The sequence below is a fragment of the Cucurbita moschata genome, unplaced genomic scaffold, assembly GCF_002738365.1.
Source record: "Cucurbita moschata cultivar Rifu unplaced genomic scaffold, Cmos_1.0 Cmo_Scf00014, whole genome shotgun sequence".
Taxonomy (NCBI): Eukaryota; Viridiplantae; Streptophyta; class Magnoliopsida; order Cucurbitales; family Cucurbitaceae; genus Cucurbita; species Cucurbita moschata.
In genome coordinates, this window is record NW_019268530.1 from 2,292,388 (window position 1) to 2,304,529 (window position 12,142).

The 12,142-nt window shown below is 34.4% G+C and overlaps 2 protein-coding genes across 3 annotated transcripts; both read left to right on the plus strand.

The window, feature by feature from the left end:
• The first annotated feature begins 94 nt into the window (after positions 1–94).
• On the plus strand, positions 95–5,222 carry LOC111452075 (serine carboxypeptidase-like 25). The gene is made up of 8 exons (XM_023092612.1): positions 95–446; positions 2,170–2,373; positions 3,252–3,427; positions 3,622–3,906; positions 4,008–4,138; positions 4,226–4,321; positions 4,637–4,742; positions 4,881–5,222. The coding sequence occupies exons 1-8, from the start codon at positions 176–178 to the stop codon at positions 5,022–5,024; spliced, it is 1,413 nt and encodes a 470-aa protein (XP_022948380.1). The 5' UTR covers positions 95–175; the 3' UTR covers positions 5,025–5,222.
• Positions 5,223–6,975: 1,753 nt separating this feature from the next.
• LOC111452073 (exocyst complex component EXO70E2) lies at positions 6,976–9,537 on the plus strand. Of its 2 annotated transcripts, none has more exons than XM_023092608.1 (2): positions 6,976–7,217; positions 7,329–9,537. In XM_023092608.1, the coding sequence occupies exon 2, from the start codon at positions 7,443–7,445 to the stop codon at positions 9,405–9,407; it is 1,965 nt and encodes a 654-aa protein (XP_022948376.1). In that variant the 5' UTR covers positions 6,976–7,217; positions 7,329–7,442; the 3' UTR covers positions 9,408–9,537. The 2 variants fall into 2 exon arrangements, with proteins under 2 accessions (XP_022948376.1, XP_022948377.1); XM_023092609.1 differs by having other exon boundaries at positions 6,976–7,182.
• The last annotated feature ends 2,605 nt before the right edge of the window (positions 9,538–12,142 follow it).

The following is a 12,142-nucleotide window of genomic DNA, read 5'->3' on the forward strand; positions in this document are numbered from 1 at the left end:
TATAACAAAAAAAAAAAAAAAAAAAAAAAAAACTTAATTTCTCTCTCTCTCTGTCTTCTATTTAATCCACACTGAAAACCAGTCTTCCCCGTCAAACTCTCTCTCACACACAAACTAAGAAAGAAAAAAAAGAAAAACCTCTCCGCCACCCTCTCCGCCGTGGTCCGCCACCGTGATGGCAATCTCTCAGATCTACTTCACAGCCACCGCCTTTTTCCTCCTCCAACTCATTTCTTCTTCCATTCCCGGGCACGCCGGAAGGCATGAACAAGAGGCAGCCGCGGCGGACAGAATCTCCAGCCTGCCAGGTCAGCCGGAGGTCTCTTTCGAGCAGTTCTCCGGGTACGTGACCGTGAACCACGTGGCAGGTCGAGCCCTCTTCTACTGGCTCACTGAAGCCTCCCTCCAACCCCTCTCCAAGCCCCTCGTCGTCTGGCTCAATGGAGGTCAGTCTCAACCTCTCCCCATTCTCTACACATTATTATTATTATTATTATTATTTTTAAAGTAAATTAAAAATTATAATAAAAAAATTATAAAAAAAATTAAGAAATGTAGGCACTGTTTCATCGGCTGCATTGGAGTAACATGATTTTCAATTGTCTTTTTCCTCTACCAACTATTCAATTAATTTTTTTTAATTAAAATTTAATAATAAAACTAAATTTATAAAATAATATATTTTTTTTATTTTTCAATTAAAACCCATTATAGTCGACGTTCTATAAAAGGAAAAAGAAGCCCCATTAATTAAAATTAGCTGTTGCTCCCATTTATAAAATTTAATTTTCCGTTGCCGACAAGATAATATAATGATATTTATGAGACGAAAATAAAAAATAAAAAATAAAAAATAGAGAAATTCTTGGAACTGTGTAAAAACTTTAATTGCGGCTTTGAAAATGAGAGGATTATTTTTATTTTTATTTTTTTATTTATTTTGGATTGAAATTGAAATTTAGCCGTTTGTGGTGGGTGGTAGTTAGTTTTATTTACTGCAGTAAAAGGACATGCACGGTTAATAACTCCCCATGACACAATCATAAAAACCCTAAAATAAACTAGAGAGAGAAACTGCCCTAAACAACTAGGGCAAGAGAGAGAGTGCCCTAAAAAACTAGGGCAAGAGAGAGAAAGAGAGAGAAGGGTTCTCATACTTGACTGGCCGACTGTGGCTTGGAATGATGATCCAACCACCAGTAGGTTGTACAAGTAATACTAAATACATATATTTTTCAAAATTAAATAATTTCTCTTTTCCTTTTTTAAAATATTTACTTCAAATTAATTAATTATTATTCTTGTATTTTAGTTTAAAATATTTTATTTTGATTGGAAATTTATGTCTTCACCCATTTTAAATTTTTTTTTTAAATATATTTATAGTATCAAACACGAACATGAGTCATCAATATAGTGTAGATATTACTTTCATTCAATGTCAATTATTTAGACGTTTATTTATAATTATAAAGTCTCGAGCATGAAAGGAAAGCAAAAAGGAAGAGGGCCTCCTAGTAATAAATAAAAGGACAAGGACAAGGGCAGCTGCCATTTATCTTGTCAGCTATGGTATTTGGTGCCAAAACCATCAATGCCATTGCCCACCTTCAAACCTCTCTATCTACATTTCTCTCGATCTATTCGACATCAAATGTTATTGTGCTTAATTTGAGAGGGGAACAAAACATTCTTTTTAAGGGGTGGAAATGTCTCCCTAGAAGACGTGTTTTAAAACCGTGAGACTAATAGTGATACGTCATAGGTCAAAACAGACAATATTTGTTAGGGGTGGACTTAAGGTTACAAACTGAAGCTATTGAACTTGAGTTATTACGAAAAATGACTTTTATCGTTCGTTCATCATTATTGTCTCTCTTTTTCACCGCTCAACTTCTCTGGTAGTATCGGGTGTCGGAAAAATAATAATAATTAAAAAAAAATTGAATAATGCATCTATATAGAGTAAAGAGCAAGTAATATTTGCTTCCATTATGTGTCACATGGCATTTATGCTTTGAAGCATGACTTTGATGATGAACCAATTTTGACCGGCCGTTCCGGTCATGGGGAGAGCAGAGAAAGCTCATTTTCATAATTTATATTTATTTGTTTTAAAAAAAACTATTTTTCATTATTGTAATAATTGTTATTTGATTGAATTGTTAGGTCCGGGTTGCTCCTCCATAGCTTATGGAGCTTCGGAAGAAATTGGTCCATTTAGAATCAATAAGACAGCCTCCGGCCTAGTCACCAACAAGTTCTCTTGGAACTCCGTCGCCAACCTCCTCTTCCTCGAAACTCCGGCCGGTGTCGGGTTCTCCTATACCAATCGCTCCTCTGACTTGCTTGATACGGGTGACCGTCGTACTGGTATCTTCTTCCTATCTCATCTCTTCAAATATTTAGGCTCACATTATAATTTTTAATCTTTAATAAATATTTCAAAATCACTCTTGAAATAAAAATACCTATTAGAATATTAAATAAAAAATCAATGTGACCCGGGATGGGACCGGGTTTCATTAATAAGAAAATCTAAAGCATAACACACTTAATTCACACAAACAGAAATTAATTAAAATGTATTTTTTTTATAATTAATAAGTACATAATAGCTTTTCAGATTTATAAACTCTAAAATCTGATTTTACAGTTTTATTTTGAAAAGTGATTTTTTTAGAAAGATAACTTTTTAAATTTAAAAAAAATATTTTTTCTATAATAAATAAAATCTTGACCAAATTTCAATCCAAGAAATTTTATTTCTGAAATTAAATGATTCACGGCACTCAACAATTGAATTGTCACTTCACCATAAATTTCATAAATAAATTAAAAAAAAAAACAAAATTATTTAGTTTTTTTTTATTCAAATAGTTGACCAAATCTTTTCAGACCGCGGCCTGGCTAGTGTGCTTCACATCCAGTTAATTCCGCGTGAGCGTGAGTCGTGGCAGCCAGATGAACGACTAGTATTGTCGACTGCATCAGCATAGAATGCTCTCAACCGCAGTAGATTCTAACTTAAAATAGCACAAGTTAACTGAGATAGATTTTGTGTTAATAGACACATAATTTGAAAAATATTTAATAAATTTAAATTTTTTTAAAACTTTGTTGAACACTTGCATTGTCTATGGAAAGTACTCAACATATTCTCTTTTGGGAGCTAAAGTTCAATCCTATTGCATTTTGATTCAAGTTGACTAGTTGAATTATATGTACCTGATCAATAAACATTGTTTCAGCAAAGGATTCTCTGGAGTTCCTCGTACGATGGCTCGATCGTTTCCCGAGGTACAAGAACCGCGACGTTTTTCTTACGGGAGAAAGCTATGCTGGTCACTATGTTCCTCAGCTTGCCAGAGAAATCTTGGCCTACAATGCAAAATCCTCCCACCCTATTCATCTCAAGGGAATCATGGTAACTTCCTCTCCGCACTGTCCTCGCTTTTCGGGTCGCTGTACTTTCCTCTCGTCTTGTTGCTTCACTTCGTATCTGCTACAATTCAAAACTCGAACTCGTACATTATGTTATATCTGGGTTAGAAGCGGAGTGAATCTTAGCTCGATGTAAATCATGAATACTATGTGGAATGAAAAGTGAATGAAATGCAGGTTGGCAATGCTGTGACAGACAACTACTACGACAACTTAGGGACAGTAACTTACTGGTGGAGTCATGCTATGATCTCGGATAAGACGTACCATGAGCTCATTAACACTTGTGATTTTAGTCGACAAAAGGAATCGAACGAGTGTGAGTCCTTGTACACCTATGCCATGGATAAAGAGTTTGGGAACATTGATCAGTACAACATTTATGCACCTCCTTGCAACCACTCCGACGGTAGCCTCGCAACCCGTCAGAGTACTATGCGATTGCCTCACCGACCTCACCGGGTATCTATTCTCTGTTTATGCTGCAAACCAAAAATCATCCTGAAAAGAAAAAAAAGAGATTCAAGTCATTATTAATGTTGAGTTCATAAACTATCTATCAGGCATTCAGGCAAATGGCCGGCTATGATCCTTGTACTGAGAAATATGCAGAAATATACTACAATAGGCCAGATGTACAGAAAGCTCTTCATGCCAACATAACAAAAATTCCTTATAGATGGACTGCTTGCAGGTAAATCCATGTTATATCAACAGCTTTCTCTATAGATGCCATGAGTATTCTTGTTGCCATGAACAAACAACCTTTCGTTTTGTGCAGTGAAATCTTGAATCGAAATTGGAACGACACCGACGTATCGATACTTCCAATTTACAGGGAGTTGATATCAAGTGGCATGAGAGTGTGGGTTTTCAGGTTAGTCGCCTTCTACATGTTTGTGCCCATCTTTCTTTGATACTACGCATTTTGATTAATCTCTTGGGATAATACTTCCAATTCATATGTAATAGTCAATGACTACTAGGACACTCTTTATCTTATATGATATCTATCAATGAATCATGCTAATAAAGACATTTCACTTCTTTTGGGCATTTTGTCAAACACCTGATGCTCAATTTTCTTGGAAATGACATCTATCAATGAATCATGCTAATAAAGCCATTTCAGTTCTTTTGGGCATTTTGTCAAACACCTGATATGCACAATTTTCTTGGAAATGATTTGCAGTGGAGATGTGGACTCAGTGGTGCCTGTAACAGCAACAAGATATTCCATTTCACAGCTGAAATTAACTACAAAAGTTCCATGGTATCCATGGTATGTCAAAAACCAGGTCAGTTTTCACCTCATTGAATGGCATTTCAATATGAACATCAAAACAAACAATTCAAAGAAACAAAATCTATGATAATGGGTGACTGAATTGAGAAATGAAATCAAAATTTGTGAATTTTTTTTGGTTTTGATGAAGGTGGGAGGTTGGACAGAGGTTTATGAAGGGCTTACCTTCGCAACAGTGAGAGGAGCAGGGCATGAAGTTCCATTGTTCAAACCAAGAGCAGCTCTTCAGCTTTTCAAATCTTTCATCAAAGGAGAACCGTTGCCAAAATCTTGAAATCCCATTTTCATGATTCTCTTTGGAAGTAAGAAATTGGTGGAATCTAATGTTCTAATTCTTTGAAACTATTAGCAGATTTGGGGATTGGGGAAGGAGAAAAGGGGATAGAAGTAATTTAAGAAGGGATCATTAGTAATTGTGAATTTCTTTTTAAGTCATAATTCTAAATTTGACAAATCTTCATTGCACCATGAATTTTTTTTTTTTTTTTTTTTTATTTGATTGAAATCGTGTCGCCTTCGACTTGACGACACGTATACCTAAAGCCTATGGCCCCGCTTTAAGAATAAAGTTTTAGAAAACGGGGCAGAGAGAAATTTTAGAAAAAGGGTTTGAAAGAAAGATCGAGAGAAATTAAGAAAGCAAAGTTATAGGCTGTAAGTGGAAAATGTAACACAACGGTTTAAATAATATATAACTCGGGTTGAAAGAATTGACGACTGGTCGCATCCCCTTGTAGTATATTCTAAGGCAATTCAGGGTTTCCAACACGTAAACACGATTCTGCCGAAATGTCATATACTTAAAAAATACAATAAGAAACTATACATTATGAAAGCGGTAAAGGAAGCAGTAAAATGATACATCACAAGGGTTTTGGTATGTAATGTGCATGCGACCGTAGGCAACACTCCTTGGGACAAGCATGATTGTGACACCAAGCATCTCCCCATCGTTCTTGGTCCAGTCTAATTTTGGTTCTTTTTTTGTCGTAACCCTAAAAAGAATTAAAACCCTAATTGAAAGTTCGATCAAGGAAAAATAGAAGTGGTAAACTAATGTTAATATCAAAAGCTCTGTCAGGGAGGTCAACCTTATGATAATAGCATAATGACGAGCTTAAAAAAGTCAATATGACAGAATTAAACCTAAAAAAATCTGATCGAACAAACATGAAACAACAATGACGGTTTTTAAAATTTAATATTATTAAGTTATAAGTAACTATTATTATAACAACAGTCTTTAACTAATAACCATTCAAATACAGTTATAAACATAGCATTGAAAATTTCAATACAATGTATTTAAAACGAACAAGACAGCGACTAACCTGTATTTAATCGGATAAAATATGTATGATTGATAACGAGCAAATAACATTAATGTCATCAACCAATTCCGTTCTATTGGTTAATGTAACGACTCATCTCCAAATTAATTAACAACATCAACGTTCAAATAGTTCACATTAACTCGTAGTTTGACCTAGTCAACTTAAAAGTTGTCCTAATAGACCAATATGGCGTTGACTTCCTTCCTTGTGGTTCACAACTTTATTATTATTATTATTATTGTATTATATATATTTTTAAAATTCGTTTGCAAATATTTTTGTTATTCATAATAACAAAACCATATACATTGAGAAAAATATATATTTTTTAAATGAAGAGAGAGAAAATGATAAATGATAAGATAAAAAGCAACTTTGGGCCACGTCGGCCCAACTGATACTGTCCACAAACTTTTCTTTTATTTATTTATTTTTTCCCTCCAAAACCAATCTCTCACAACACATCGGATGAGGGCATAGCGTCTACCGCTAGCCGATATTATCCGTTTGATCTGTTATGTATAGTCATCAGCCTGTTTTAAAATTAATCTGCTAAACAAATTTTTCAGAATGTTTAGTTTTACTTTCCATCTGAGGTGACATCTCACAAAATATCTGTATTATAATTTAAATGAAATTAATTTCTTTTTAAATTTAAGAATAAATGGTTTAGATTCTCTAATTCTTTTAAAATAATAATAAATTTTAAGTTTTTTATACTAATTTCGTCCTTTAATTTGTATGATTTAAATATTAATATTAAAAAAAACAGGCTCTGTCTCTCAGCTCATGAACAAGAATACAAAATGAAAAACACTGTCGTTGGTCGGTCAACAAGTGGGAATACTGACCATTTCCAAATTTCCGTTTAAATAAATAACCAAAAGCCTCCATTTCCATCACTTTTATATTCCACCCCGCGTCCTTCGACGGAAGATCCATCGAAATTCCTGAGTATTTTCCTACAAAAAAGCGAAAAAAGAACCCCAAAAAGCTTTAAAATCCGAACACCCAGAAGAAAAAAGCTTCGAATTCGAGGAGAGGAAACTTAGCCGCCATTGTTGGAGCTTCATCTCTCTCAGATTTGCAGATTCCGAGGTTCTTCCACTTCCTTATTCTCCTCGAACTTCAGGGTTTGTTTCGTTCTAGATCTTTTTCTCTGAATCGATTAGCTGATTTATTAGTTGATTGCTTGAACTTTGATGTTGTTCCTCAAAAACCCTCTTCTAATTTGGTTTCTGCAGGAGTTTTCACTCTGTTTTGAGCTGAATTTGTTGAAGCCTTTTGTTTTTGGTGTCCATTTCTTTGTTGATACTGCTTGTTGTTCTTGGGCTCTGTTTGTTGTTGATTTCTGGCATATGGGTGACTGTGAGTTTGTGGGTTCGGATTTAGTAGGAGAGGAGCAGCTTATTGCTGCAGCTAATTGCATTATTAAGGCTTTGAGTTCAAATATAAGCCTTTCAGATGATACAAAGAGCGTTATGGTTGATCTTTGCTCAAAGTTATCATTAATAACCACACAAAATCATCAAATTGGAGTGACCAAAGACAGGGATGTTGGGCTTGTTGATGAGATTGAGAGTAGGCTTAATGTAGTGCAGAAGAAAATCATGGGATGGGAGGCTGATCAGTCTATGATTTGGGACTCGGCTTTCCCGAACGATGCGTGTGACTATCTGAATGCTGCTGATGATGCCTGGGAATTGGTTGGGAAGCTAGAGAGTTTGTGTTTTGAGGATGAACACGGTTATGAACTTTCGAGGAAGGCGCACGATGTTCTTCAAACGGCTATGGCGAGGCTTGAGGAAGAGTTTAGGCATTTGCTTGCTAAGAGTAGCCTTGAATATGAGCCTGAGAGTGTGTCGTCCCATGTAACGGAAGATTCTGTGGAGGAGGGATCGACGAGTTTATATCGAGATGAATCTTTTGAGAGTTCAGTTCGGAGTTGTAGCGTTGGGAGAACGTTGGAGAATTCGATCATTGATTTGGTCAATTCGGATGCGGTTATTGAGCTTAGAGGTATTGCTAATGTTATGTTCAAGGCTGGTTATGATCAGGAGTGTATTCAAGCTTATAATCATCTTCGTCGAGAGGCTTTAAACGAGTGCTTATCGATGCTTGAAATGGAGAAAATGAGTATTGAGGATGTGCTGAAAATGGATTGGGTTACGTTGAACTCGAAGATCAGGAAATGGAACCGAGCGATGAAGCGATTCGTGCGAGTCTATTTAGCGAGTGAAAAATTCCTTTGTGATCAAGTTTTCGGGGATGAAGGATTGGTTAGTTTGAGTTGTTTTGTCGAATCATCGAAGGCATCAATGCTGCAGCTTCTGAACTTCGGCGAGGCCATGGCTATAGGTCCTCATCCGCCCGAAAAACTGAATCGTATACTTGAAATGTACGAGGTTGTCGGAGAGCATCTCTCCGACATCGATACATTATACTGCGATGATGTTGGATATCTTGTTAGAATTGAATATCATGATGTTCTAAATAGTTTAGGTAAATCCGTTACAGCGACATTCCTCGAGTTCGGGAAAGCTATTGCAGCAAACACATCGCCGAATGCATTTGCAGGTGGTGGCATCCATCATCTAACGAAATATGTCATGAATTACCTTCTGATTCTTACTGACTATGGCGACTCCCTCAACGTGCTCCTCGGAGACGGTGAAGATGTATATCCTAATTCTCCATCGTCCTCTGAGAATCCAAGTCGAGAAGAAGAAAAAGAAGGCGAGTTCTCTCCAATGGCTCGCCATTTTCGATCGGTTGCTACAATTCTAGAGAGCAACCTCGAAGAGAAGTCGAAGCAATACAAAGATCCAGCTCTACAGCACTTCTTTTTGATGAACAATATCCATTACATGGCTCAAAAGGTTCGAGGTTCGGAGCTAAGCCAGATATTCGGGGAGGATTGGGTTCGAAAACGTTACATGAACTTCCAGCAACATGTATTAAACTACAAGAGGGCGAGTTGGAATTCAATAGTGTTATACCTTATGGAGGACGGGGTTCAACATCCGGGTTCTAATTCAGTGTCGAGAAACGTGCTGAAAGAGAGGCTGCGTAGCTTCAATGTCGCGTTCGAAGAGATCTACAAAACTCAAACGTCATGGATCGTTCACGACTCTCGGCTTCGAGACGACCTGAGAATCTCGACGTCGCTCCAAGTGATCCCGGCGTACCGAGGGTTCTTTGGAAGATGTAATAATCATGTAAGTGACAAGCTGATCAAGTACACTCCAGATGATTTGGAGGGATTCCTTCTTGATCTGTTTGAGGGATCTCCAAAATCACTGGCCAACACCAACCGGAGATGATCATTCCCAACTTCTTTCTTATTATTCACCGTACCCTTTTAACTGTTTCTCAACAGATTCATCCTTGTAATTTTTGGTTTTATTTTATTATTAGAATAAAATTAATGGTTAAATTATCAAATTAATTATATATAATTGTTTTTTTAAATTAAATTTATGAACCCAAAAAAAAAAAAAAGTCCACACGGATTTCTATATTAAAATTTAATTTTTTTTCCATATTTTCACACTGCTTTTGAGGATTTAAATTTATTTAAACATTGCTTTTCAATTACCTTTCAAAATAAATAATAATTACTAATCATTTAGTTAATTAAGACTAATTCTTAATTTGGTTGAATCTTATATTCTCGATTCAAACGGTAAAAATTTGTATTTCTACTGTGAGATCTCATTGGTTAGAGAGGAGAACGGAGTATTTCTTGTAAAAAGTGAAAATTTTTCCTTTGCATGTGCGGTTTTAAAACTTTGAAGGAAAGTTGGGACAACAGTGGAATTGAGTTGTTATATCTACACTACTGTGTCGGAGAACTATATATAAAAAAAAAAAAAATGGTATTTAGTTTTTAATTTTTTTTTATATAGTTTCTCAATTTTGGATAAATGTATTTTAAAATGTTTATTGCATAGTTTCACAAAAATTGTAAAAAAAAAAAATTTAAATCCAACTTGCTTATAAAATTAACAAAATTAGTTTTTCAGCTCACGAGGTTAAATATATATTAATAAAATAATAATTTCATTTAGAAAACAATAAATTAATTAAAAAAATAACAAATTTCAATTTTAAAATATTAAAATCAAGAGAAACCGTAGAGATTAAAACAAGGAAAAAAAAAACTTTGTTTTTATTTTTATTTGAAGAAATAAACATGTAAAAGATTTAAAAATGAAAGAAAAAGCCCAAAAGAAAGTTGGGGGTATAAAAGTAAATTCAATAGCCAGTAATGGGTCAAAACGGGCTTTTCAGGTCAATGTTTTCGGAATCTCGTTGACTTCGAGTTCCACCGGCCTTTAATAATTTGACGCGGCTGGTCCAGCAGGATATAGTCAAACGACGTCGTTGTATCCAGAATGTTCACCTCCTATGTACTGTTGTGTTTGATCCAATCCAACGTTATCATCTTGATTTGTTGGGTTTTCTTTAAAACTGTGACGTATCTGTAATTAAGGAATACTATCTCTATTGATATAAGACATTTTGGATAAACAAAAACCAAAGTCACGAAAACTTATACTCAAAGTGAACAATATCATATTATTATGGAGATTCGTAATTCGTAACCGATACTTATATGAAAATATCATGTCACTTGTTTTAAATAGTTTTTGAGTCTTTAACTTTAGTATGCACGAGAAGACAATATTGGTCAATTATTTTTAAAATCATATTGTTACACACATCTCAAATAAAGATGTTAAATAACCTCTTCTCTAGATTTGAAAATATAACAACACTATTCTTCTATTGAAAGTACGGTCATAGACGACCACAAGAGAAGCAATGGTAAACGGTTGAAGGAAGACGAACAACAAGTTAAATATAGAAGAACGATAAAAATAAAAAAGTTGTCGATCATCCCAACTGTTGTGGAAGTTTTGTAAACTCTCGATCTTTGCTGTATTTGTTCGGTCTCGTGAACATCCCTAGTTTGGCCGTGAAATTTCAATTGCATTCCACTCTCAAATTAAGGGCGTGATAGTCTTTTCACACGCATTTCATATATATTTTTATTTATTTATCAGAACTTTACAATAAATAGTCAAATCATACGTTTTTGCTTTAGGGGTGTACATGATGTGAATGTGGTCCCTTTTGATTGTAATCCAAATATGGTCATGGTCCGTTTCAACGGCGTTACCACTGCTGGGCTTTCTTAAATAAATTCAAGTTTATGAAAAATAAATCATGCTAATATTTTTAAATTAAAAAAAATATCCTTAATACTTTATTTTAAAAAATACTCTTATATTTTAAAAAATATTTCAAAATAATAGTAATATTCTTCGACTTAAAAAAAAATTAAAATACACTTACCATCTGTACCCATAAAATTTTAAAAAGGTAACATTAACGTTATTTAACTTTTATTAATAAAATTCATAGTCGAAAGTATTTTTGAAACACTTTGAAAGTTGAACAGTATTTTGAAACATAATATCGCCTGTTTCATCTAAAACTAGTGGTAAAGAGGCACGTGATTGACGAGGAGGTTAAAGTGTCACTAACGGTAAAGTAACGGTGACAGTTGAAGGAAGGCGAGCAGCAATTAGGAACGGAGGGAGCTAAACGATGGCGGTAACAAAGTACGTGGAAGGGAAGAGAGAAATATTAACTAAAAAAAATCGATTCAAACAAGAATCATAATGCAGTCCAATTCAAGGTCGGATCGATTATTAATTGTCTCAATAATTTCATAAACGGAAATAAAAAAAATAAAATAAAAAATCCTATTTTCCACCTTCAAAATGAAAGTGGAACGGTCTTTCTCATACAACGACACCTTCATTTGTTGGAACATTACATCAATGAATTTAATAATGACAGTCCAAATTGTCCTTTTAATTATAATCTATTTTGAGCTTTCTTAAATAAATTAATGTTAGAATTTAATCTTTATAATTCTAAAAATTAAAATTTTATTTCTATAATTTATAGTAGGAATTAAATTTATAATTAGAAAATATAACCAATAATATCCATAGAAAATCAATATAATAATACTAATTAATTT

Coding starts and splice junctions, on each gene's coding strand:
- LOC111452073 (XM_023092608.1), top strand. CDS start 7,443: ATGGGTGACTGTGAGTTTGTGGGTTCGGATTTAGTAGGAGAGGAGCAG.
- LOC111452075 (XM_023092612.1), top strand. CDS start 176: ATGGCAATCTCTCAGATCTACTTCACAGCCACCGCCTTTTTCCTCCTC. Junction 3,907..4,007: donor TGCCTCACCGACCTCACCGG/GTATCTATTCTC, acceptor ACTATCTATCAG/GCATTCAGGCAAATGGCCGG. Junction 4,139..4,225: donor TATAGATGGACTGCTTGCAG/GTAAATCCATGT, acceptor CGTTTTGTGCAG/TGAAATCTTGAATCGAAATT.